The sequence below is a fragment of the Mya arenaria genome, chromosome 11 (assembly GCF_026914265.1).
Source record: "Mya arenaria isolate MELC-2E11 chromosome 11, ASM2691426v1".
Taxonomy (NCBI): Eukaryota; Metazoa; Mollusca; class Bivalvia; order Myida; family Myidae; genus Mya; species Mya arenaria.
In genome coordinates, this window is record NC_069132.1 from 55,332,241 (window position 1) to 55,358,643 (window position 26,403).

At 39.1% G+C, this 26,403-nt stretch overlaps 2 protein-coding genes across 4 annotated transcripts in view; one reads left to right on the forward strand and one right to left on the reverse strand.

Moving 5' to 3' along the window:
* Positions 1-7,599: 7,599 nt before the first annotated feature.
* LOC128207357 (calmodulin-A-like) lies at positions 7,600-18,756 on the reverse strand. Its single transcript, XM_052910234.1, has 5 exons — positions 18,612-18,756; positions 15,167-15,310; positions 13,656-13,750; positions 8,093-8,237; positions 7,600-7,783 (listed from the first exon to the last, which is right to left on the reverse strand). The coding sequence occupies exons 1-5, from the start codon at positions 18,652-18,654 to the stop codon at positions 7,758-7,760; spliced, it is 453 nt and encodes a 150-aa protein (XP_052766194.1). The 5' UTR covers positions 18,655-18,756; the 3' UTR covers positions 7,600-7,757.
* Positions 18,757-21,187: 2,431 nt separating this feature from the next.
* Positions 21,188-26,403, forward strand: part of LOC128208212 (uncharacterized) — a 96,691-nt gene continuing 91,475 nt past the window's right edge. For 2 of the 3 annotated variants that reach the window (XM_052911674.1, XM_052911676.1), the window contains exons 1-7: positions 21,188-21,241; positions 21,390-21,548; positions 22,712-22,997; positions 23,435-24,205; positions 24,516-24,701; positions 25,828-25,901; positions 26,209-26,402. In XM_052911674.1, coding sequence (XP_052767634.1) covers positions 22,750-22,997; positions 23,435-24,205; positions 24,516-24,701; positions 25,828-25,901; positions 26,209-26,402 — 1,473 coding nt within the window. In that variant the 5' untranslated portion in view covers positions 21,188-21,241; positions 21,390-21,548; positions 22,712-22,749. The remainder of the gene's footprint in view (positions 21,242-21,389; positions 21,549-22,711; positions 22,998-23,434; positions 24,206-24,515; positions 24,702-25,827; positions 25,902-26,208; position 26,403) is intronic. The other variant, XM_052911675.1, reaches the window with a different exon arrangement.

Below are 26,403 nucleotides of genomic sequence, written 5' to 3' on the forward strand. Positions count from 1 at the left end.
AAGTCACACAATGCCTAATAAATCACACAACGCCTAGCAAGACAATCAACGCCTAACAAATCACACAACGCCTAACAAGACACACAACGCCTAACAAATCACACAACGCGTAACAAGTCACATAACGCCTAGCAAGACAATCAACGCCTAACAAATCACACAACGCCTAACAAGACACACAACGCCTAACAAATCACACAACGCCTAGCAAGACAATCAACGCCTAACAAATCACACAACGCCTAACAAGACACACAACGCCTAACAAATCACACAACGCCTAACAAGTCACATAACAAGTCACACAACGCCTAACAAGTCACACAACGCCTAACAAATCACACAACGCGTAACAAGACACACAACGCCTAACAAAACACACAACGCCTTACAAGTCACACAACGCATAACAAGTCACACAACGCCTTACAAGTCACACAACGCCTAACAAGTCACACAACGCCTTACAAGTCACACTTCGCCTAACAAGTCACACAACGCCTTACAAGTAACACAAAGCATAAGAAGTCACACAACGCCTTACAAGTCACACAACGCCTTACAAGTCACACAACGCCTTACAAGTCACACAACGCATAACAAGTCACACAACGCCTTACAAGTCACACAACGCACGACAAGTCACAAAACGCCTTACAAGTCACACAACGTCTTTAAAGTCACACAACGCCTTACAAATCACATTTCGCCTAACAAGTCACAAAACGCCTAACAAGTCACAGAACGCCTTACAAGACATTTTGGGTAATCGCCTTGGCTAGGTCTGTGAAATTAAAGTAAGAACTCAAAATCGGACTAAACTAGTTAGTGAGCGCTCAACCTTATCCCATCATTTATCAACAAATACAATATCAAGACAAACTCGTGCCGTTTTTAACAAAGCGTTGGGTAAAGAAACTGGTAGTATTTGTGTCACTATTTACGTCTCCTGTAATAAGCCATGCGTTTCAAGATGCTCCCGTCTCCTGTGATTAGACATTTGATGCTCTCAAAATGCTCCCGTCTACTGGGATAAGCCATGTGATGCTTGCAAGAAGTTCACGTGTTCTGTGATAAGCCATGTTATGCGTGGAAGATGTTCACGTCTCCTCTGATAAGCCATGCGATGCTTGCAAGATATTCAAGTTTCCTGTTATAAGCCATGTGATGATTGCAAGATGTTCACGTCTCTTGTGATTAGCCATGTGATGCGTGCAATATGTTCACGTCTCCGGAGATAAGCCATGTGATGCGTTCAAGATGTTCACGTCTCCTCTGATAAGCCATGTGATGCGTGCAATATGTTCACGTCTCCTCTGATAAGCCATGTGATCCTTGCAAGATATTCACGTCTCCTGTGATAAGCCATCTGATGCGTGCAAGATGTTCACGAGTCCTGTGATTAGCAATGTGATGCGTGCAAGATGTTCACGAGTCCTGTGATTAGCAATGTGATGCGTGCAAGATGTTCACGGATCCTTTGATTAGACATGTGATGCGTGCAAGATGTTCACGTCTCATGTGATCAGCCATGTGATGCGTGCAAGATGTTCACGTCTCCTGTAATAAGACATGTGATGTTTGCATGATGTTAACGTTTCCTCTGATAAGCCATGTGATGTTTGCATGATGTTCACGTCTCCCGTGATAAGCGATGTGATGCGAGCAAGGTGTTCACGTCATCTGTGATAAGCCAATTGAGGCTTGCAATATGTTCACGTTTCCTGTGATAAGACATGTGATGCGTGCAAGTTGTTCACCACTCCTGTGATTAGACATTTTATGCGTCCAAGATGTTTACGTCTCCTGTGATAAGCCATGTGATGCGTGCAAGGTGTTCACGTCTCCTGTGATAAGCCATGTGATGCGTGCAAGGTAATAACGTATCCTGTGATAAGCCATTCGATGCTTGCAATATGTTCACGTCTCCTGTGATAAGACAAGTGATGCGTGCAAGATGTTCACGTCTCCTGTGATAAGTCATGTAATGCTTGCAAGGTGTTCACGTCTCCTGTGATAAGCCATGTGATGCGTGCAAGGTAATAACGTCTCCTGTGATAAGCCATTCGATGCTTGCAATATGTTCAAGTCTCCTGTGATAAGACATGTGATGCGTGCAAGATGCTCACGTCTCCTGTGATAAGCCATGTGATGCGTGCAAGGTGTTCACGTCTCCTGTGATAAGCCATGTGATGCGTGCAAGGTAATAACGTCTCCTGTGATAAGCCATTCGATGCTTGCAATATGTTCACGTCTCCTGTGATAAGCCATGTAATGCGTGCAAGATGTTTACGTCTCCTGTGATAAGCCATGTGATCTTTGCAAATGGTTCACGTATTCTGGGATAAGCCAAGCGATGCTTTCAATATCTTCACCTCTCCAGTAATAAGCCATGTGATGCGTGCAAGATGTTTACGTTTTCTGTGATAAGCCATGTGATGCGTGCGAGATGTTCACGGATCCTTTCATCAGCCATGTGATGCGTGCAAGATGTTCACGTATCCTGTGATAAGACATGTAATGCGTGCAAGATGTTCACGTCTCCTGTGATAAGCCATGTGATGCGTGCAAGATGTTCACGTCTCCTGTGATAAGCCATGTGGTGCGTGCAAGGTAATAACGTCTCCTGTGATAAGCCATTCGATGCTTGCAATATGTTCACGTCTCCTGTGATAAGCCATGTGATGCGTGCAAGATGTTTACGTCTCCTGTGATAAGCCATGTGATCTTTGCAAATGGTTCACGTATTCTGGGATAAGCCAAGCGATGCTTTCAATATCTTCACCTCTCCTGTGATAAGCCATGTGATGCGTGCAAGATGTTTACGTTTTCTGTGATAAGCCATGTGATGCGTGCAAGATGTTCACGGATCCTTTGATCAGCCATGTGATGCGTGCAAGATGTTCACGTTTCTTATGACAAGAAATGTGATAAGTACAAGATGTTCACGTCTCCTGTGATAGGCCATGTGATGCGAACAAGATGTTCACGTTTCTTGTGTCAAGAAATGTGATGCGTACAAGATGTTGACGTCTCCTGTGATAGGCCATGTGATGCGTACAAGATGTTCACGTCTCCTGTGATAAGCCATGTGATGCGTGCAAGATGTTCACGTGTTCTGTGAAAAGCCATGTGATGCTTGCAAAAAGTTCACGTGTTCTGTGATAAGCCATGTGATGCGTGGAAGATGTTCACGTCTCCTCTGATAAGCCATGCGATGCTTGCAAGATATTCACGTTTCCTGTTATAAGCCATGTGATGATTGCAAGATGTTCACGTCCCCTGTGATAAGCCATGTGATGCGTGCAAGATGATCACGTCTCCTGTGATAAGCCATGTGATGCTTGCAAGAAGTTCACGTGTTCTGTGATAAACCATGTGATGCTTGCAAGATGTTCACGTCTCCTGTGATAAGCCATGCGATGCGTGCAAGATGTTCACGTTTCCTGCTATAAGCCATGTGATGATTGCAAGATGTTCACGTCTCCTGTGATAAGCCATGCGTTGCTTGCAAGATGTTCACGTTTCCTGTTATAAGTCATTTGATGCTTGCAAGATGTTCACGTATTCTGTGAAAAGCCATGTGATGCGTGCAAGATGTTCACGTCTCCTGTGATCAGCCATGTGATGCGTGCAAGATGTTCCCGCCTCCTGTGATAAGCCATGCGATGCTTGCAAGATGATCCCGTTTCCTGTGATAAGCCATGTGATGCTTGCAAGATGTTCACGTTTCCTGTTATAAGTCATTTGATGCTTGCAAGATGTTCACGTCTCCTGTGATCAGCCATGTGATGCGTGCAAGATGTTCCCGCCTCCTGTGATAAGCCATGCGATGCTTGCAAGATGATCCCGTTTCCTGTGATAAGCCATGTGATGCGTGCAAGATGTTCACGTCTCCTGTGATAAGCCATGTGATGCGTGAAAGATGTTCACGTCTCCTGTGATAAGCCATGCGATGCTTGTAAGATGTTCACGTTTCCTGTTATAAGGCATGTTTGCTTGCAAGATGTTCACGTCTTCTGTGATAAGCCATGTGTTGCGTGCAAGATGTTCACGTTTCTTGTGACAAGAAATGTGATGCGCACAAGATGTTCACGTCTCCTGTGATAGGCCATGTGATGCGTACAAGATGTTCACGTCTTCTGTGAAAAGCCATGTGATGCTTGCAAGAAAGTCACGTGTTCTGTGATAAGCCATGTTGTGCTTGCAAGATGTTCACGTCTCCTGTGATAAGCCATGTGTTGCGTGCAAGATGTTCACGTTTCCTGTGATAAGCCAGGCGATGATTGCAAGATGTTCACGTCTCCTGTGATAAGCAATGCGGTGCTTGCAATATACATAAAACATACATTGATGTTTATTCGTTACTTAAGATATGTAGTTTTAAGGGATTTAGAGTGGACTGCATTATGTCGCTTACCCAAACGATCATGGGCTTGAACGTCACTAAGAACGCAGTCTGAAGTACTAGTGACTTGAAGTTTACAAATTCTTTTTGTTTTCATCCAATGTTTAAATCTGTATTCTGTGTTTGTTGTTTGGTGACATTGTGAGTTTGTGGTCGAGTTTCTGTTAGATTTTGATCCTTGTTCCTTCCAACACGATTACAGTTCCTGTTTGGCTGATAACACGATTACAGTTCCTGTTTGGCTGATAACACGATTACAGATCCTGTTTGGCTGATAACACGATTACTGTTCCTGTTTGGTTCATAACACAATTACATGTTATATTTGGCTGATAACACGATTACAGATCCTGTTTGGCTGATAACACGATTACTGTTCTTGTTTGGCTCATAACACAATTACATGTCATGTTTGGCTGATAACACGATTACAATTCATGTTTGGCTGATAACACGATAACAGTTCCTGTTTGGCTGATAACACGATAACATATTTTGTTTGGCTGATAAGACGATTACAATTTATGTTTGGCTGATAACACGATTACATTCTATGTTTGGCTGATTACACGATAACATTCTTTGTTTGGCTGATTACACGATGATTACAGTCTATGTTTGGCTGATTACACGATTGCATTCTATGTTTGGCTCATAACACGATTACGGTTTATGTTTGGCTGATAACATGATAACATGATTACAGTTTATCTTTGGCTGATAACAAGATTACAGTCTATGTTTGGCTGATTAAACGATTACAGTCAATGTTTGGCTGATAAGACGATTACAGTCCATGTTTGGCTGATAACAAGATTACAGTCCATGTTTGGCTGATAACACGATTACAGTCCATGTTTGGCTGATAACACGATTACGTCTATGTTTGACTGATTAAAAGATTACATTCTATATTTGGTTGATAACACGATTACAGTCTATGTTTGGCTGATAAGACGATTACAGTCCATGTTTTGCTCATAACACGATTACAGTTTATGTTTGGCTGATAACATGATAACATGACTACAATTTATGTTTGGCTGATAACACGATTACAGTCCATGTTTCGCTGATTAAACGATTACATTCTATATTTGTTTGATAACACGATTACAGTCCATGTTTGGCTGATAACACGATTACAGTCAATGTTTCGCTGATAACATGATTACAGTCTATGTTTCGCTGATAACATGATTACAGTCTATGTTTGACTGATTAAACGATTAAATTCTATATTTGGTTGATAACACGATTACAGTCCATGTTTGGCTAATAAGACGATTACAGTCCATGTTTGGCTGATAACACGATTACAGTCTATGTTTGACTGATTAAACGATTACATTCTATATTTGGTTGATAACACGATTACAGTCTATGTTTGGCTGATAAGACGATTACAGTCCATGTTTGGCTGATAACACGATTACAGTTCACGTTTGGCTGATAACACGATTACAGTTCACGTTTGGCTGATATCACGATTACAGTTCACGTTTGGCTGATAACATGGTTACAGTTCATGTTTGGCTGATAACACGATTACAGTTCCCGTTTGGCTGATAGCACTATTACAGTTCCTGTTTGGCTGATATCACGATTACAGCTCCCGTTTGGCTGATAACACGATCACAGTTCACGTTTGGCTGATAACACGATTACAGTTCACGTTTGGCTGATAACACGATCACAGTTCACGTTTGGCTGATAACACGATTACAGTTCACGTTTGGCTGATAACACGGTTATAGTTCATGTTTGGCTGATAACACGATTACAGTTCACGTTTGGCTGATATCACGATTACAGTTCACGTTTGGCTGATATCACGATTACAGTTCACGTTTGGCTGATAACACGGTTATAGTTCATGTTTGGCTGATAACACGATTACAGTTCCCGTTTGGCTGAAAACACGATTACAGTTCCTGTTTGGCTGATATCACGATTACAGCTCCCGTTTGGCTGATAACACGATCACAGTTCACGTTTGGCTGATAACACGATTACAGTTCACGTTTGGCTGATAACACGATCACAGTTCACGTTTGGCTGATAACACGATTACAGTTCACGTTTGGCTGATAACACGGTTATAGTTCATGTTTGGCTGATAACACGATTACAGTTCACGTTTGGCTGATATCACGATTGTTCATGTTTGGCTGATAAAACGATTACAGTTCCCGTTTGGCTGATAACACTATTACAGTTCACCTTTGGCTGATAACACGATTACAGTTCACGTTTGGCTGATAACACGATTACAGTTCACGTTTGGCTGATAAAACGATTACAGTTCACGTTTGGCTGATAACACGATTACAGTTCACGTTTGGCTGATAACACGATTACAGTTCACGTTTGGCTGATAACACGATTACAGTTCATGTTTGGCTGATAACACGATTACAGTTCATGTTTGGCTGATAACACGATTACAGTTCATGTTTGGCTGATATCACGATTACAGTTCCCGTTTGGATGATAACACTATTACAGTTCCCGTTTGGCTGATAACACGATTACAGTACCCGTTTGGCTGATATCACGATTACAGTTCACATTTGGCTTATATCACGATTACAGTTCCCGTTTGGCTGATAACACGATTACAGATCCCGTTTGGCTGATAACACTATTACAGTTCCCGTTTGGCTGATATCACAATTACAGTTCCCGTTTGGCTGATAACACGATTGCAGTTCATGTTTGGCTGATATCACGATTACAGTTCACGTTTGGCTGATAACACTATTACAGTTCCCGTTTGGCTGATAACACGATTACAATTCCCGTTTGGCTGATAACACTATTACAGATCACGTTTGGCTGATAACACTATTACAGTTCACGTTTGGCTGATAACACGATTACAGTTCCCGTTTGGCTGATAACACGATTACAGTTCCCGTTTGGCTGATATCACGATTACAGTTCACGTTTGGCTGATAACACTATTACAGTTCCCGTTTGCTGATAACACGATTACAGTTCGTTTTGGCTGATAACACGATTACAGTTCCCGTTTGGCTATATCACGATTACAGTTCAAATTTGGCTGATAACACGATTACTTCTGTTTGGCTGATAACACGATTACAGTTCATGTTTGGCTGATAACACGATTACAGTTCTGTTTGGATGATTGTTAGAATTTCTCCCATGAAGTTATAAGACGCACGTACACATATACATATAATTCAAATAAAATAATTCAAAAATAATATATATATAAATATATATTCGAACGTGGTTAATGCAGAAATCTCCGCGATGTGTATATATTAGAAAATAATTTTAAGGTGATATGGTGGCACATGTGTTCTTGTTGGCAACTTTATCAACGTAGAAGTACCGATATAAAATCTGAAAAAGAAAAAAGTGCATTCGTAAATCATACACTTACTTATCTGTATAAATTTATTATAAACATTATTTTTTTATTATTTTTTTATATATTTTTTTGTGAATATGCAGATTTACATGTATTAGATTCATTTTCATTGACTAACTAAGTACGCTAGATCCGTCGTGTTTGGTTATAAAATCGCATTTCATTTAAATTCTACCTATTTTCCAAAAATTGGATGAACTATGTTTGTTACATGATATCTTTCAAACCGATTATATTGATCCTATCGTGTACATAATGGAACATCAATTTGTTTCACTAACCGTTTATTTTGATCATGTTGTTTCTATTCACTGTAGCTTCATCAATCATTTCTTCAACTTCCTCCTTTGACAGTTTCTCTCCCATGTTGGCCATAATTGCCCGGAGGTCGGGCACACTGACCATACCCTTCCCGTTGTCAAATACCTACAAATACATATGTATGTACAGTTCATATGAAACTTAGTCGAGTAAAGTAACTACAAATGTTCGCGTAAAACACATGACCATTTCGAGGGGTGAAAGCGAAAAGGTTCTATCTGCTTCTTTATTTAATGTCACTTAGAACCTTTTCGCATTCACCCCTCGATTTGAAGCTTAGACGTGTAAGTAACTAAAAATGTTCGCACAAAGCATGAGGCTTATTCGAGTTAAGTAACTAAAAGGTTCGGGTGAGCACTTTAATTCATGTAAAGTAACTGCAATGCCCGTGTGATGCACATTTCTATACGAAACTTAGTCGAGTACAGTAACTACAATGTTCGCGTGAAATACGTCACTGAGTGAAGCTTTTTGTTTGAAGTGACTACAGCGATCGCGTAAAGCACTTTAGTTCATGTGAAGCTTAGTCGATTAAAGTAATTACAATGTCCGTGTGAAGCACATGACTATGCGAAGCTTAGTCGAGTAAAGTGACTAAAATGTCCGTGTGGGCACATCATTATGTGAAGCTTAGTCGAGTAAAGTAGCTTCAATGTCCGTGTGGGGCACATGACTATGTGAAGCTTAGTTGAGTAAAGTAACTAAATGATCGTGTGGGGCACATGACTATGTGAAGCTTAGTTGAGTAAAGTAACTTCAATGTGTGCGTGTGTGGGGGGGGGGGGAGAGCACATGGCTATGTGAAGCTAATTGAGTAAAGTAACTTCAATGTCCGTGTGGGGCATATGACTGTGTGAAGCTTAGTTGAGTAAAGTAACTTCAATGTCCGTGTGGGGCATATGACTGTGTAAAGCTTAGTTGAGTAAAGTAACTTCAATGTGTGCGTGTGTGTGGTGGGGGGGGGAGCACATGGCTATGTGAAGCTAATTGAGTAAAGTAACTTCAATGTCCGTGTGGGGCATATAACTATGTGAAGCTTAGTTGAGTAAAGTAACTTCAATGTGTGCGTGTGTGGGGGGGGGGGAGAGCACATGGCTATGTGAAGCTAATTGAGTAAAGTAACTTCAATGTCCGTGTGAGGCATATAACTATGTGAAGCTTAGTTGAGTAAAGTAACTTCAATGTGTGCGTGTGTGTGTGTGGGTGGGGGGCACATGGCTATGTGAAGCTAATTGAGTAAAGTAACTTCAATGTGTGCGTGTGTGTGGGGGGGGGGGGAGCATATGGCTATGTGAAGCTAATTGAGTAAAGTAACTTCAATGTGTGCGTGTGTGTGGGGGGTGGGGAGCACATGGCTATGTGAAGCTAATTGAGTAAAGTAACTTCAATGTGTGCGTGTGGGGGGGGGGGGGAGCACATGGCTATGTGAAGCTAATTGAGTAAAGTAACACTTCAATGTGTGCGTGTGTGTGTGGGGGGGGGAGCGCATGGCTATGTGAAGCTAATTGAGTCAAGCAACTTCAATGTGTGCGTGTGTGTGTGGGGGGGGGGGAGCACATGGCTATGTGAAGCTAATTGAGTAAAGTAACTTCAATGTGTGCGTGTGTGTGGGGGGGGGGGAGCACATGGCTATGTGAAGCTAATTGAGTAAAGTAACTTCAATGTGTGCGTGTGGGGGGGGGGGGGCACATGGCTATGTGAAGCTAATTGAGTAAAGTAACTTCAATGTGTGCGTGTGGGGGGGGGGGGAGCACATGGCTATGTGAAGCTAATTGAGTAAAGTAACTTCAATGTGTGCGTGTTTGTGTGTGTGTGGGGGGGGGGGAGCACATGGCTATGTGAAGCTAATTCGGTAAAGTAACTTCAATGTGTGCGTGTGTGTGGGGGGGGAGCACATGGCTATGTGAAGCTAATTCGGTAAAGTAACTTCAATGTGTGCGTGTGTGGGGGGGGGGGGGGCACATGGCTATGTGAAGCTAATTGAGTAAAGTAACTTCAATGTGTGCGTGTGTGGGGGGGGGAGCACATGGCTATGTGAATCTAATTGAGTAAAGTAACTTCAATGTGTGCGTGTGGGGGGAGCATATGACTATGTGAAGCTTAGTTGAGTAAAGTAACTTCAATGTGTGCGTGTGGGGGGGGGGGCACATGGCTATGTGAAGCTAATTGAGTAAAGTAACTTCAATGTGTGCGTGTGTGGGGGGGGGGGGCATATGACTATGTGAAGCTAATTGAGTAAAGTAACTTGAATGTGTGCGTGTGGGGGGGAGCATATGACTATGTGAAGCTTAGTTGAGTAAAGTAACTTCAATGTGTGCATGTGGGGGGGGGGGGGAGCACATAGCTATGTGAAGCTTAGTTGAGTAAAGTAACTTCAATGTGTGCGTGTGTGTGTGGGGGGGGGGGAGCACATAGCTATGTGAAGCTAATTAGGTAAAGTAACTTCAATGTGTGCGTGTGTGTGTGGGGGGGGGGGAGCACATAGCTATGTGAAGCTAATTAGGTAAAGTAACTTCAATGTGGGCGTGTGTGGGGGGGGGAGCACATAGCTATGTGAAGCTAATTATGTAAAGTAACTTCAATGTGTGCGTGTGGGGGGGGGGGGGGGAGCACATGGCTATGTGAAGCTAATTGAGTAAAGTAACTTCAATGTGTGCGTGTGTGTGGGGGGGAGCACATGGCTATGTGAAGCTAATTGAGTAAAGTAACTTCAATGTGTGCGTGTGTGGGGGGGAGCACATGGCTATGTGAAGCTAATTGAGTAAAGTAACTTCAATGTGTGTGTGTGGGGGGGGGGGGGGGAAGCACATTTCTATGTGAAGCTAATTCGGTAAAGTAACTTCAATGTGTGCGTGTGGGGGGGGGGGGGCACATGGCTATGTGAAGCTAATTGAGTAAAGTAACTTCAATGTGTGCGTGTGTGGGGGGGGGGGGCATATGACTATGTGAAGCTTAGTTGAGTAAAGTAACTTCAATGTGTGCGTGTGGGGGGGGGGGGGCACATGGCTATGTGAAGCTAATTGAGTAAAGTAACTTCAATGTGTGCGTGTGTGGGGGGGGGGGCATATGACTATGTGAAGCTTAGTTGAGTAAAGTAACTTCAATGTGTGCGTGTGGAGGGGGGGGGGGGCATATGACTATGTGAAGCTAATTGAGTAAAGTAACTTCAATGTGTGTGTGTGTGGGGGGGGGGGCACATGGCTATGTGAAGCTAATTGAGTAAAGTAACTTCAATGTGTGTGTGGGGGGGGGGAGCAAATGGCTATGTGAAGCTAATTGAGTAAAGTAACTTCAATGTGTGTGTGTGGGGGGGGGAGCACATGGCTATGTGAAGCTAATTGAGTAAAGTAACTTCAATGTGTGCGTGTGGGGGGGAGCACATGGCTATGTGAAGCTAATTGAGTAAAGTAACTTCAATGTGTGCGTGTGGGGGGGGGGGGCACATGGCTATGTGAAGCTAATTGAGTAAAGTAACTTCAATGTGTGCGTGTGGGGGGGGGGGGGGGCATATGACTATGTGAAGCTTAGTTGAGTAAAGTAACTTCAATGTGTGCGTGTGGGGGGGGGGGGCACATGGCTATGTGAAGCTAATTGAGTAAAGTAACTTCAATGTGTGCGTGTGGGGGGGGGGGGCACATGGCTATGTGAAGCTAATTGAGTAAAGTAACTTCAATGTGTGTGTGGGGGGGGGGGCATATGACTATGTGAAGCTAATTGAGTAAAGTAACTTCAATGTGTGCGTGTGGGGGGGGGGGAGCACATGGCTATGTGAAGCTAATTGAGTAAAGTAACTTCAATGTGTGCGTGTGGGGGGGGGGCATATGACTATGTGAAGCTTAGTTGAGTAAAGTAACTTCAATGTGTGCGTGTGGGGGGGGGGGAGCACATGACTATGTGAAGCTAATTGAGTAAAGTAACTTCAATGTGTGCGTGTGGGGGGGGGAGCACATGGCTATGTGAAGCTAATTGAGTAAAGTAACTTCAATGTGTGCGTGTGGGGGGGAGCACATGGCTATGTGAAGCTAATTGAGTAAAGTAACTTCAATGTGTGCGTGTGTGGGGGGGGAGCACATGGCTATGTGAAGCTAATTGAGTAAAGTAACTTCAATGTGTGCGTGTGTGTGGGGAGGGAGCACATGGCTATGTGAAGCTAATTGAGTAAAGTAACTTCAATGTCCGTGTGGGGCACACAACTATGTGAAGCTTAGTTGAGTAAAGTAACTAAATGTCCGTGTGGGACACATGACTATGTGAAGCTTAGTTGAGTAAAGTAACTTCAATGTGTGCGTGTGTGTGTGGGGGGGGGGAGCACATGGCTATGTGAAGCTAATTGAGTAAAGTAACTTCAATGTGTGCGTGTGTGTGGGGAGGGAGCACATGGCTATGTGAAGCTAATTGAGTAAAGTAACTTCAATGTCCGTGTGGGGCATATGACTATGTGAAGCTTAGTTGAGTAAAGTGACTGCAGTGTTCGAGTGAATCCTATTAGCGTGTGAAGCTTAGCTGAGTAAAGAAACTTTAATGTCCGTGTGGGGCACATGACTATGTGAAGCTTAGTCGAGTAAAGTAACTTCAATGTCCGTTTGAAGCACATGACTATGTGAAGCTTAGTCGAGTAAAGTAATTTCAATGTGTGCGTGTGTGGGGGGGGGGGGGGGAGAGCACATGGCTATGTGAAGCTAATTGAGTAAAGTAACTTCAATGTGTGCGTGTGTGGGGGGGGGGGGAGCATATGGCTATGTGAAGCTAATTGAGTAAAGTAACTTCAATGTGTGCGTGTATGGGGGGGGGGAGCACATGGCTATGTGAAGCTAATTGAGTAAAGTAACTTCAATGTGTGCGTGTGTGTGGGGGGAGCATATGGCTATGTGAAGCTAATTGAGTAAAGTAACTTCAATGTGTGCGTGTGTGGGTGGAGAGCACATGGCTATGTGAAGCTAATTGAGTAAAGTAACTTCAATGTGTGCGTGTGTGTGTGTGGGGGGGAACTCATGACTATGTGAAGCTAATTGAGTAAAGTAACTTCAATGTGTGCGTGTGGGGGGGGAGCACATGACTATGTGAAGCTAATTGAGTAAAGTAACTTCAATGTGTGCGTGTGTGTGTGTGTGTGGGGGGGAGCACATGACTATGTGAAGCTAATTGAGTAAAGTAACTTCAATGTGTGCGTGTGTGTGTGGGGGGGGGGGGGAGCACATGGCTATGTGAAGCTAATTGAGTAAAGTAACTTCAATGTGTGCGTAGTAGTAGTAGTAGTAGTAGTAGTAGTAGTAGTAGTAGTAGTAGTAGAAGTAGTAGTAGTAGTAGTAGTAGTAGTAGTAGTAGTAGTAGTAGTAGTAGTAGTAGTAGTAGTAGTAGTAGTAGTAGTAGTAGTAGTAGTAGTAGTAGTAGTAGTAGTAGTAGTAGTAGTAGTAGTAGTAGTAGTAGTAGTAGTAGTAGAAGCAGCAGCAGCAGTAGTAATAGTAGTAGTAAAAGGAGTAGTCCGACGAAAGAATATGATAAATCCCTTTTAAATTTACATACGGAGAAAGCCTCTTTCAGTTCCTGTTCGTCATCTTCACACGCTTCTAGTTTCGCGGCCATCAAGAGAAACTCGTCAAAATGGACGTCCTCCCGGCCTGAAATCAAGACAGAACTGAAACAATAAGACAGACTGTGGTTACAAGGACCACGAGTCATTTTCGCATGCCTCTAATTTCGCGGCTATCAAAAATGATTTGTCAAATTGGACACCCTCTCGGCGTAAAACCCGACCATGGCAGAATAAAAAAAAAAAGTTTAGTTGCAACGAGTCATGAGTCACCCTAGTTAAGCTAGTTTTCTTGCCATCATGAGAAACTAGTAAATGTGCCTCCTACAAACACACCACCTCAGTCGGACCGAAACCAAAAGAGAACGGAATATATCATTTGTTTTTGTATTCCTTATATACCGGCCGAAATAACGTGTTGTTCTTGTCTCTAAAATAATAGTTGTTACTGACGCAATTCTCATCTCCTCTGTTATGACTTAACATTTTCATTTTCCATTTCCGAAAAACAGATAAGAAACCCGTCTACAAGGTTAAGGGTAAGCACAGCAAAACATTCAAGGATATGTATAAAAATATACAGAATAAGGACCAACAGAAAACAAATAGTGTACACTTAATAACAAATTCGACCAAAAGGAAAACAATGTGAAAAATAGTTTTAAAAAAACGCAATGTAATAGTACATGTGTTAATTACATTCACTTCTATTTTTGATTCTTATCAATAATAATCAATTCAGAAATGAACAAAGAAAACACAACAGGATGCCGACTCTCGTCCGTTTTTCTCATCGGTTCAACTTAAATATCCAGGGTCAGTTTCAGGAATAAATTGAGTTGAGAAACAGTTTCCCGCCAGAAATCCTGTAATTCGAATAGACATTTTTTTCAGACAGTGACAATTTGATGTTTTTTATCACAAGCAAATACCATCTTAAACCAGTACATGTACACATGAGAGTGTCAATGTTGTGATGTAATCATTTGTTTTATTAACATATACCTTAATAAAGACATATAGTAATTGTATGTGTTTTTCCTTTTTCGGCAGCCATGTTGGCGGCCATCTTGTTTTAGAGAGTTGCCCAAAGATGCCAGCGTGACATCACTCGGATTCGTTTACAATAAGGTTTAACCTACACAAAAATGTAAAAACAGTTGAAATTTGGCTTTTATCTGCCGGACTTTTACAATTACAATACATTTAGGCGGCCGAAAAGTCCTTGCTTAAAGTAGGTTAGACGACGTGAGTGAATTTGTACTACCAGCCCCAGCATGAGCAACAAAATTGTACGTTCATGACGTTTAATGACGTTACCGTATACGTTATGGTTATATAACGATGACGTCAGCTATCATCATGACAAAACCTTGCAGATTTTGAGAATAACAACGACAAAAAGAGACGCACACGCGTCACCCCCCCCCCCCACACACACACACACAATAAACAACAACACCACCAAACAGAGAAGCCAACCACATATGTTTAAACAGGTTACCATAAAGATCAATGTTTTTCATCATCTGTTGTAAGGTTTCCATGGCAACATCCATGCCCATTTCTCGCAAGATAGTCTGAAGGTCAATCACTTTGACAACGCCCGTCTGGTTTTGGTCGTAGACATTGAAGCGAAGGCGAAATTCTAGAAAGTAAAATTAGCATAATGTGGAGGAGTAATAATTATGCGGCCAAATTAAAGGGGCCGGACATCAGATGGTCCAAAAAACGGCAACTACAGTATTTCCTCAAAACAAGCCTAGAATAATCAATGCGAGCTAGTATGAGTCCCGGATAATACATCATTTTTAGGTTGTAGGCCGCTAGGCCTGCAGACGTTTATAACCGTATCTCGGAACTTACCATCGGCAGATCGACATAACAGTTTTAACTTTTGACGAATGAACGCGCACGGGCGTATCAACCCCAGCGCTGTTAGAACTGCGGTGGTGAACGACATTTTTACATTACTAATTTACTCTAATATCTGCTCAACGGAGCTGCGTTCTGCATAGTAATTAGCTTGCTAAAAGTAGCGCTGTAATGAGCTCCACTGACATAAATCTGTTCATTTTGTCCACGATCGACATAGGTTGAGGGCAATACTAAGATACATCAATACATACAGGGAATAAATAGTGGGGGATTCGATTCAGAGGAGTTTTGCGAGAGGATCCTGTCATTGTAGAAAGAAATCCTAAACATAAACCTAATTAACATGCATTTGGTTAAGCGGTCATACACTGGTAGTAAATTAAATACGACTCATGATCAGTCAGGTATGAAGTGTAGAGTAGATTTAAAAATGCCTAAATGCGTTATTCGTGGCAGTGCATTGTTTATGAAACCAAAGTTCCAGTTAAGGTTTCATATGCAATTGAGTATTACTCCATACTTAAGTAATTATTTGGGTATTCCACATAGTAAATGAGTATTTCAAGTGACTGATACTCCATGGTTTTGATTTTATTGAGTATCAGCAAAAAACTCTAAATGTATTTGCAAAGAAATTCATGAGCATGCATATTCTATCTATATATGCTTATGTTAATAATTTGTTTTACAATTACATGACTATACTCACAACACGTAGCAGGCCGAAGGTCTTTCAACGCTTTAAGCGCTTTGAATTGTGTTTTGTACTATTGGTTATACGTTTCATAAAAGCATCTTATCCGTAACGTATCAATATTAGTTCCGTACAGAGGTCACAAATGGCTGCAAGTTGACTATTTTACTATTTTCTAGCTTTGTTCTTGTTTTGGGTACTGAATTTTTTTTCACGCATAAGCAATATTAAAATTATTTGACATTAATAAAATGTCATTCATAAAACAGACCCATAGCGTCATTTAGTTGACTGCATAAAGAAACATTTGGCGGTCGAATTTTACATATGAGACCTTTAATTAAAACTACATATATAGACATAATCTGAATCCCCAACTACTGACTGGTTATTAGTTGAATATTCGCGAATAATCGACTGGAAATGGTCGAATATCCGACTGGCGAATATGCGAATAAAAGTGACTTAAAACAGTGCCTGTCGCAAATATACATATATGTGTGTAAATGCATAAACAAGCAGTTGGCGTTTGATTTGTCCATATGTTACCTTTAAAACCATATAAATAGACATAATCTGAATCCCCAACTACCAGCTGGTCGGTAGTTGTATATTCGCGAATAACCGACTGGAAATAGTCTAGTAGCTTAACATCAACATCAACATCTAATTCTGATTGTTCGAATCCCCAACTGGCAACTGGCAGGTAGTTGAATATTCGAATCCCCAACTTGCAACTGGTAGTAGTAGTAGTAGTAGTAGTAGTAGTAGTAGTAGTAGTAGTTTTATTCGTGCATTATGTCAATAACAGTACATTTTACATCAATATAAGATATATCACATATTGTATTTGCATGATATTTAGAGTCCTAATAAGTTATATCACAGAAAGTTTAACATGAAATACATAATACTGGATCTACTAAAACAAGTATTACTTCTGGTGTTAATGATAAAGCTATCTAATGTTTTACCAAATAAAGTTTTACCAAATAAAGTCTAACATAATAAATGACATTGCACAGGATAACCCGTAAAGATTTGCACAAGTACAAAAGCTTATTTCCAACGGGTCCATGTCTAAGGTATTAAAGTTGGCATTAAATGATTTAGTGAACAGTATTATATAATATTATATCATATACTCAGATGAATTAAATTAATATATGACATTCATCACAAATAAACTACTATCAGTATCACATAATTATATAATATACCACACAATTATACAAAATAGTTAAGGAATATTTAAAAATTACCAAAGCAACTATATGAAAATTGTGCGTATTCTTAGAAAGCGCACTTATATTTATCTAATACATAAAAATTATGAATACAAAAAGACAGACTTTTCAAACTACTCCATCTCCTTTAAGAGGTGAGTTTAGACTAATTTCTTAAAAACATACTTTGATTCTGTGTCTTTGATGTTATTTGGAAGCATGTTCCACCATTATGTGGGACATAAATTTTTTAGTTGGATCTACTGCCATATGATTGAACTTCGTTACATTTGGCAAAATTATCCTTCATATAACTTGGACATTTGTCATAAAATATTGTGTGTACATGATTTAGCCTAAGTTGTCTACATCTTTGTTCGACATTTAAAAAACCAAGATCAGCAAAACTTGCCACTGAAAGCGAGGTTCTACAATGAAAATTATTAATAAAACGAACAATTTATTATTATTATTATTATTATTATTATTTTGTGCCACCTGGAGTCTATTTTTAGACTTCATGGTAAGGCCACAGTACCAAGATGATGAAGCATAGTCAAGATGACATTGAACTAATGCATTACAAGGAGTTTTCCTTAGAGATTTGTTTAAAAATTCACGTTGTATATATAAAAAATTGATTCTAGAGTTAACCTTCTTAACAATATTGTTCACAGTAGATGTACCTGACAAATCAGAGTCCAAAATTGACCCAAGATATTTGACTGAATCTTGAGACTTGATTTCATGGCCATTACATTGAATGCTGAAATCCCCTATTTTACCAAGTTAACGTTTGGAGCCCAAAAGAATGCATTCGGTCTTTCCTAGATGAAGGGATAATTTGTTATCAGTGCAGTTTTGCAATTCTTGACCAAGAACTTGTCTAATAATATCAGGGTCTTTATGAGAAAATAAGATAGTGCTGTCATCAGCATAAAGTATAAGTTTGCATTTAGAACTGATGCTTGTATTCATGTCATTAATGTAGCATAAAAACAGCAGAGGACCTAATATACTTCCTTGAGGTACACCATACACAACTTGATCAAAATCTGGTAGGTAGTTGAATATTCGAATCCCCAATTAACAACTACCTTCCAACTTTACCGTCATACTAAATTTTAGAATACACTCATTTTCAACTTTACCTTTAAGTTTCTTAGAATTGGTAATCCACATGAAGTTATCCATTTTGTAACAGTCGAGACTTATAGACTAATTAAATAATTGCATTGATTTTAATTTTGTCTATAAATGCAGCTTGACAAGTTTAATATGTTATCTAGATGGCCAGGTTTGTTTAATCTTTTGTATCGCTTACCTAGCCTCAGCTATACAATATGTTAGATATATTCATAAATGGAATCAATCTGCGTTTTGAATTGATCGTATTTGATCAATGTTTTGTAAAAGACCTACATTTATCTAGATCACAACTGGGCACGAACTAAATGAGCAAACCTATATCAGAACTTAAAGCGTCTCTCGCACAGAGTTAATGTTGGCGACAATTTCTCCAAAAATCATTCAAATTGAGTTAGAATTGTTTTATTATTTTATGAAAAAATAGCATCTGTCAGTTACATATCTGAATATAATTTTGTAAATTCAAGCCAAATCGTTGAATTTTAATAGCATTTTTAACGCTTTTCGGCAAAATGAGGCTTTTTTCCATCTTCCATGATGTATGAGTTTTGATTTTCTAATTACGTAGCTTGCTACTAGCAGTTTCTTCAAACGGCACACGATACAAACATTTTCGCTTTCCGCACCTTTAACAAACGAGAGATCTCTACTTTAAAGGACACGAACGGTTAAGTGCTAACAGGCGAAAACTAGGACGAAAACTATGACGAATTATTTATAACAACCATGAAAATTAATGTCAATCAGTGTCATTTTTATATTTTAAATCTGGATACTGTATTTCAATTCCCTTTGTTATTGGATATTAACTGGTTTATAATAAAAATAAACCAATACACTTGTCAATTAGGTCTAACGGACCATGGAATTGGAGCCAGTACTTTGATCTCGAGTATAATAGATACATGGCAAATGAGAACATGCGTGTAAGAAGAAACTTATAGTGACACCAAGGTCAGCTGGACATGGAATTCATGTTCGTGAGTTCTAAAATCACGGTTGTCAAGTTTGTGAAATCAAATGAAAATATATTTTCTTACTATTGAACCTTATCAATTAGTAGGTAGACTTAATGACCTTGCTTCGCGGCGTAAATATAGCTTGTCCCAAAACAGCTAAGTCATGTTGCTGTGATCCAAATTAAATAAATCCCTTGGGTCATATTACAGCAGCACCTTAAGTTATAATTGTGCATTTACCCTTAAATTAAACAATTTCCTTAAATGTTTTATTTCACTGGTAAAAAGTGGTATGCTTAATGCACATTCTGCAATTAAAATATGGAAACTTAACGAAGTTGTTAAAAATAAAAAATCTATCTTAAATAATTAGTGTTTTTCCCGGAAATATAGCAATTCCAATATATACACTAAAGTTAAAATATGTTAAATTTTTCTTAAGAGCGTCTGTAATACGGACCCAGGAAAACAATGGTATAGTTCATTTTCTATTTCTACTCGTTGGTAATAAGGCCGAAAGGTTCTTATTATCTTCAAGACCAAAATGTCATTTCTTAAATGAATTAACCCATACCCATATGCTCTCCATATATAGAGAAAATAAAAGATCGATCTATTGGTCTAACCAGTGGGATAATACCGTCTTCATGCATATCCTAGCTAGGGGGAAATCCCTCTGAAAAAAAATTCCTTTTCCGTTGAGACAAAGGATAAAATATATTCAGTGAAACACCTTATGATTTTTTTAAAGTTATATAAACATATTTACACATTTAGCATTTACAAGAGGGACATGTCCAGGTGCGGATCAGCCTTCTAAATTCCAGGTAGTTATGAGAGCACCTTATTTCTTTTGGGAGGCTGTTCCATACCCTACTGGCCTCAAAGCGGAAAGAGTTATTCCCATATTTAGTTGTTCCTACTGATGGCACATCTACACAGTTTACGTATCTGAGATTAAAGTTCATGTCTTAAGAGCTACAAGGTTTTACACATATGTTGGTGACGGATATCGTACTGTACAGACATTTGTAGATTTCAATAGCGATGTATATTACCCTGCTCTGGTGTAATGTTGGCAATTGAACTCTATGAAAAAGATTTTCGTAAGTAGCGGTGTAATCATTTAAAACATTAAAAATCTGTATCTAATATTTTCTTTTTTTTCTGTGTTGGTCTTGCTACAAAAGCGCGACCAAACAACAGGGCAGTAGTTGAAATTGGATCAGATAAAAGATTTAAAGATAATAAGCTAGGTATTGATTTTCAAAAGGTTGCATAGTCTTTGAAGGATATTCAGTTGCTTAGCTGCTTTTTGCACATTTTAGAAATCTGGGCATCAACATTTAATAAACTAGAGTACATCATAATACAGCCAGTACGCATTTTCTCACACTGTACTGTGGGTAATCTAACTTTCGAAAATACGAAATGGCTGAAATCAGCCACCATTATTATTTCTATATTACAATTAAAAACAGTAACAAACACCACCACTAATCAACAACAAATGTAAAACGTTGAAGGCATCATTGCTTAGTTGCTAGAGATTCAGCCAAAAAATATGGTGGAACGTAACCTCTATCTGTGGTATGAACTAGCTTGAGTACAAACGGCATGGAAACAATCATGGCCGATGAAAACAACTTTCGGACCAACTGATTAGATTGAAGGTATAGCAAAAGAAAAATGGGTGTTATTGAATCCTGTTTTAAATATAGTAATGTAATCGGAATATATATGTTTCTTAAAATAAACGTCTAGAATTTGAAGAAGGTGATATGATTCAGGAGACTCAATGTTTCAATATATACATTGTAGCTCGAGTCCGATTGAGGTGCTATAGATTGAGAATCGTATACAACTACAAAATTTAAAGTTTTCAACTAAAATCAGCCGCCATAGGTTGTTGCTCAGGACAGAGATGAACGAGACTTCAAGATCGTGTTCGGTCTGCAAGCAATGAAAAGACAATATGTTGTATGACTTAATTACATGTATATGTTGTTAAAAAAGACAGGTTAAATGGGATTGTTAATGTTAAATGACCACACAATGTGTAGCATTTGCCCATACTTCTAAAACATAACACAATTGCAAGGGGATTTTCTGCCATACCTTTTCTACTGAAATAGTTTTTTTTTAAATGTATAAGTATTCAACAGGTGTAATTGGTGACAGGTGCTTTCATAATTGAACTATGAAAAACTTGCACAGTTAGTTACATGCCTACAGTGGTTTGACTTTTTGAGAATAGCCTATTCAACATGTGAGCTGTTTGAAACTTTAATGGTTCTCTCTGAAAGACTTAAATAATATTTCTAATATAATTATTCTGAGACATTAAACTTGAATGCATTCCCGAGACAAAACATGTTATTGTTCATTTATTGCCATATTTAAATGCCATATCCTCTGGCAGGGGAAAATTCCCTCAGAATTTCGGTTCATCCACTGGTCACAGCGGAAGATGAAACATTCAATGGTCACAGCGGAAGATGAAAATCCCCCGGATCCCCCAGAATCCCCCCCCCCCCAAAAGATTTTTTTTATTAAAACCTCCATTTACAAACGTCTTGTTACTGGTTTCATTACCCGAGATTTGTTTATGTTAATACATTTGATGCGCAGTATTTTTCAACTGGATAATCAGTTGATAGTGTGTATACAGCCTCGCACAAACTGTCAATTATCGGACTACACATGTACATGTTTTGATTGTTTACACAGTGTGCCTTAATAGCAAGTTTGAACTTTGTGTTATGCGATAGAAGGGTCACATTTAATTTGTATAGGTGTCAGTAATTGTTTTGTAAGTTTGTGAATATTTAATCACCCATATCACCTTTAACTGCATATATGAAGCTCTTCTCAACCATTTATAAATACATATATATGCATTGTAGCGGGTGATTTGAAAGCTGAAACATGACCACTGCTGTTGCACTATTCTTATTTAATCAACAAAACGCACTCTTACATGTCAATTTAAAGACTTATATTAACAATATAGGAGATCTATCTGTACTGGATCTTATAATCATTAGTCTATTATCAGTATAATTATTTATTTGTAATGTAAAAAAAATCCATCTTTATCACTTGTATGTGCTAATTAAGTTCATTTTAACTTTTTCTTGCAGATAAAATTGAAACTCAGGAACAAAACGTCTAAAACAGAATGCCAGCCTACATTTTACCCGTGGAGCATACAAGGGCTTCATTCTTGAAGCCACCAGATGGACTTCGATTCGGCAATTTTGATTGCATGGTACACTTGCCCCCACCCCTTCCGTTAAAGACTTTGGGTCCGGCAACCCAGAGCTTTTCCTCATTGAACAACCAGCAGATATATAAGCTGGTATGTGAGTGGTATGAGGTCTGGCGACCATGGCAACAACGAGTCTTGCTGTGTGGGATTGTTGACAGGTGTGTCATTGTTTTCAGGATAAAAAACAACAGTGTGTGAAATATGGATATTGTTGGAAGAAATGTATCGCAATACATCAAATTTATTCCCATTGGGTATCCCTATAAATTTTTTAAATGAATAAAAACAGACTTATTTCTTCTTTATTTCTCCATGTTTATGTTTGATAAAGGATAATATGATTATAATGATAATTATTTGTCTTTAACTAGCTTTGCATTTTTATGCCTTAGCTTGTGTGACCTCTTAAATAGATTCTAACTGAAATTGAATGAATTATTTGACTTTATACTGGTAACTTATGTAATTACCAGATACCCCCAATTTATCAAATATGAGAGTCACAAGCTAAAAATAAATCCTTGGGAAAACCATGCGGCTCATGAATTTTGCCCTGTGCAAAGTTCAGATAATTTATTGTTTTGTTTTTATTCAGGTGCTCCATCAGGCAGGTTGACATGCTAGCTACAACCCTGGAACCAATCCGTCATCGTGATTACACGGTTGCTGTGCAACACCAATACCCCACCACACCACTGAAGAAAACACGGGATAACAAGCCAGGAAAAAAGAAAAAGAAGAAATTACAGAAGAAAAAGAAAACAGTGAGAAGTGAGACTAATAAAGACAGCTCAACATACCAAAGAACACTCAATATCGATGGAACGCTTGCTGGTGCAACCACTCCCGACTCTGTGATTGATCCGAGTGAGGAGAAGCTTATTGAAAGAGAAGGGCAGAATTTACAAAGAAAACTCATGAATCAAAAACAGTTGTCTGTGATACATCAAGAAAGAACCAAAGATCTTTCCTCAGCGGATTTCATGTTTAAAAATGTTGATGAATATGCCGGTTCCTTAGCATCAAGAATTGTGTCCGAATCTATTCCACAAACGGTTAAAATCTTTGATCCATCTGAACTGTATGCACAGGATCTTGCCAGTACAATAATACAAGAGGCTATGGACAGTGTAGGGATGTTTATGGAAGCGAAAGAGAAATCAATGCTTGAGAAAACGACAAAGAAACACAACTTCCTTGAGGCTGTTATTGAAGACAAAGTAGATGTTGTGGAGAGTAACTTTAAGCAGCGAGTTGAGTTTGATGGTCCAGGTATTTTTCCTGATAAACCCCACTTTGTGGATGCTGAAGATGAAGATGATGAGAGGAAACCTATGGATACCTCTATTTTGGACAAATATCGGAAGTAAGACCATATTGTAGTGTAAGTACTACTAGTACACATCTGATTTTGTTATTTTACACATTGTATGATGTTGAATAGCTGTGATAGCTGTTAAGGTCCCTCCCTGCCTATTGGCTGCATATTGGCTTGATCCCATTTTAAACTTAATGAGGAATTTAGAAGCCATTTTGAAGAGGGAAATTTACTCTTATCTTTAAATGAGTTATAAAGCCCAATAGAACAATTTAGCCCCCAAAAGTGGTTGTGTATCAATGATTAATGACATCTAAATGTTACACAGAAGTTAGAACCAACATTATTTATGCTTTAGGTTTAAATCACCTAAGGAGAGTGACAAGCCTGACTTCTACAAAATGAAAGGACGCCCAAAATCATTGGTCCGCATCCTTATCCCTGAGAAGGACACTGAGATGCCAGAGTTGAAGCGGTCTGATAGCCCTCGATCGGTTGTGTCACGTTGGTCAGCAGTCTCCCACAGCACCCTTAGTGACATGAGGTATATTAGGGTTGTCAGGAAAAAATATAACCCCCCCCCCCCAAAAAAAAAAGAAATCCAATTTTACCCTTTTACCAGGATCCCGATGTCAAAACACATATTTCCATTAAAACATTTTTTGTTTCCTTTTCAAGTAAATATAACTATGAGACAGTATTTGATAACTGAATGAAAGATATTGTGCCTACTCTGTGCCAACTGGGAATGGGAAAGAATTCTTCCTTATGAGAAAATATCATATCTCGGAAAATTCTATGTGATTTTTCTAATTCATTGGGAAATCAGTAATGCACCATTTAAAACTAGAATAGACACAGTGTGTTTTCATATGCTACAAATTGTACATTAATTAATGTGTAAGACAATGTTGGTTTTATTGCTTTTGATTCAAATTTGAATTTACACGTTTTTGAGAACAAGAAAAATGGGTATCTACCTTCTTCATCACATTCGTTTACTGCATGTAGAGTGACTTGATAGTGGAGTTTGGTTTAGTGTTTTGTAAAGAAATACAGTGAATCAGCATTAACTTTGTTATTCAATGGTACATGCATCATCTTTAATGTATGCATGAATGATGACAATTTTATAATTGTTCTGGTAGGTAACTGATTATGCATGACTGGTTTTGATTATCAGAATAATAATTTAACGTCGTCAGAGTACCGGCACATAGAGAGGCATTTTCTATTCTAGTCTGGTTTACAGAACTAGGATCATTCTGCAATGCAAAAATGTAAACCAGTCAAAACTTTTGTATTATACGGCAGCTCTTTTTACTAATTTTACAGTACTCATTCTAAAACGAAATGCACCAAACTTTAAGACAATCAGTGCAACAAAGTGCAAAAAACTAAATTTGGTAAAAATAAACAAACAGAAATGCCCTGACGCCCAGAAATGTGGAAAAATAGTTGTCAGAAAATGATTGAAAATGTCTTCATAAGTGACCCTCTGATAATTATAAATTAAGATAATTTACAAAAATGCTTTTACATCAAGGTCATTTAAAAAAGAAGAAAAAATAAACATTATTGTTACCGACATAAATGAATGAACTGTTTGGAAAAAAACAAATGAAAGATAAAAGTTTTGTTGATGATATTTGTTTGATTTTCTATTCAAGGTATCGTCTGTTTGGAGCACGCGCACTAGCAACCCCGGACTATTTCAAGAAAGAAGGAGCCACAAGCCTTCAAGGTCAGAGATCAGACCAAACAAATTGTTCCTAGATTTTCGTGCAAGCTTGACATTCTAGTCATATGACCAGAAATACATTAAATACTTAACAATCATCCCTGCCAGCCTAGTCAGTCTTAGACATACTTTAAGTTGTTTGTTTAAGCCCTATCAGGGAAGCAATCTCTTGACCTCTCATAAAGGCCAACAGCACTGGTTTCTACCATGAAAATACCTTGAGTGTGATTTATATCAGCTTATTGTTTTCTGGGCAACCAAGGTAAAGTATATTTGTATAAACTGTAATATAATGTTAATCATTTTCAAGGTGGCATGCTACATTTGCGTCAGGGAAAAGTCAGAAAGCCCCATGGGGTACAGAGCCTTCCGGTTCCCGTGTCTCGTCTGTACAAGAGTGTGAAATGGTGGCCAGATGGGGCCCCAGAAAATAAGGGGCTTGTCAAGGCGAAAAAGACGGAATTAGGTGACGGGTTTAAAGATCAGCTTGGACAAATTTGGAAGG

Excerpts from the sequence above, each read along its gene's own strand:
- LOC128207357 (XM_052910234.1), bottom strand. The coding sequence starts at position 18,654 with ATGGATAACTTCATGTGGATTACCAATTCTAAGAAACTTAAAG. Across the intron at positions 13,751-15,166 it reads GAAAAACATTGATCTTTATG|GCCGGGAGGACGTCCATTTT; the intron begins GTAACCTGTTTA and ends TCTTGATTTCAG. Across the intron at positions 8,238-13,655 it reads AACTGAAAGAGGCTTTCTCC|GTATTTGACAACGGGAAGGG; the intron begins GTATGTAAATTT and ends ATGTATTTGTAG.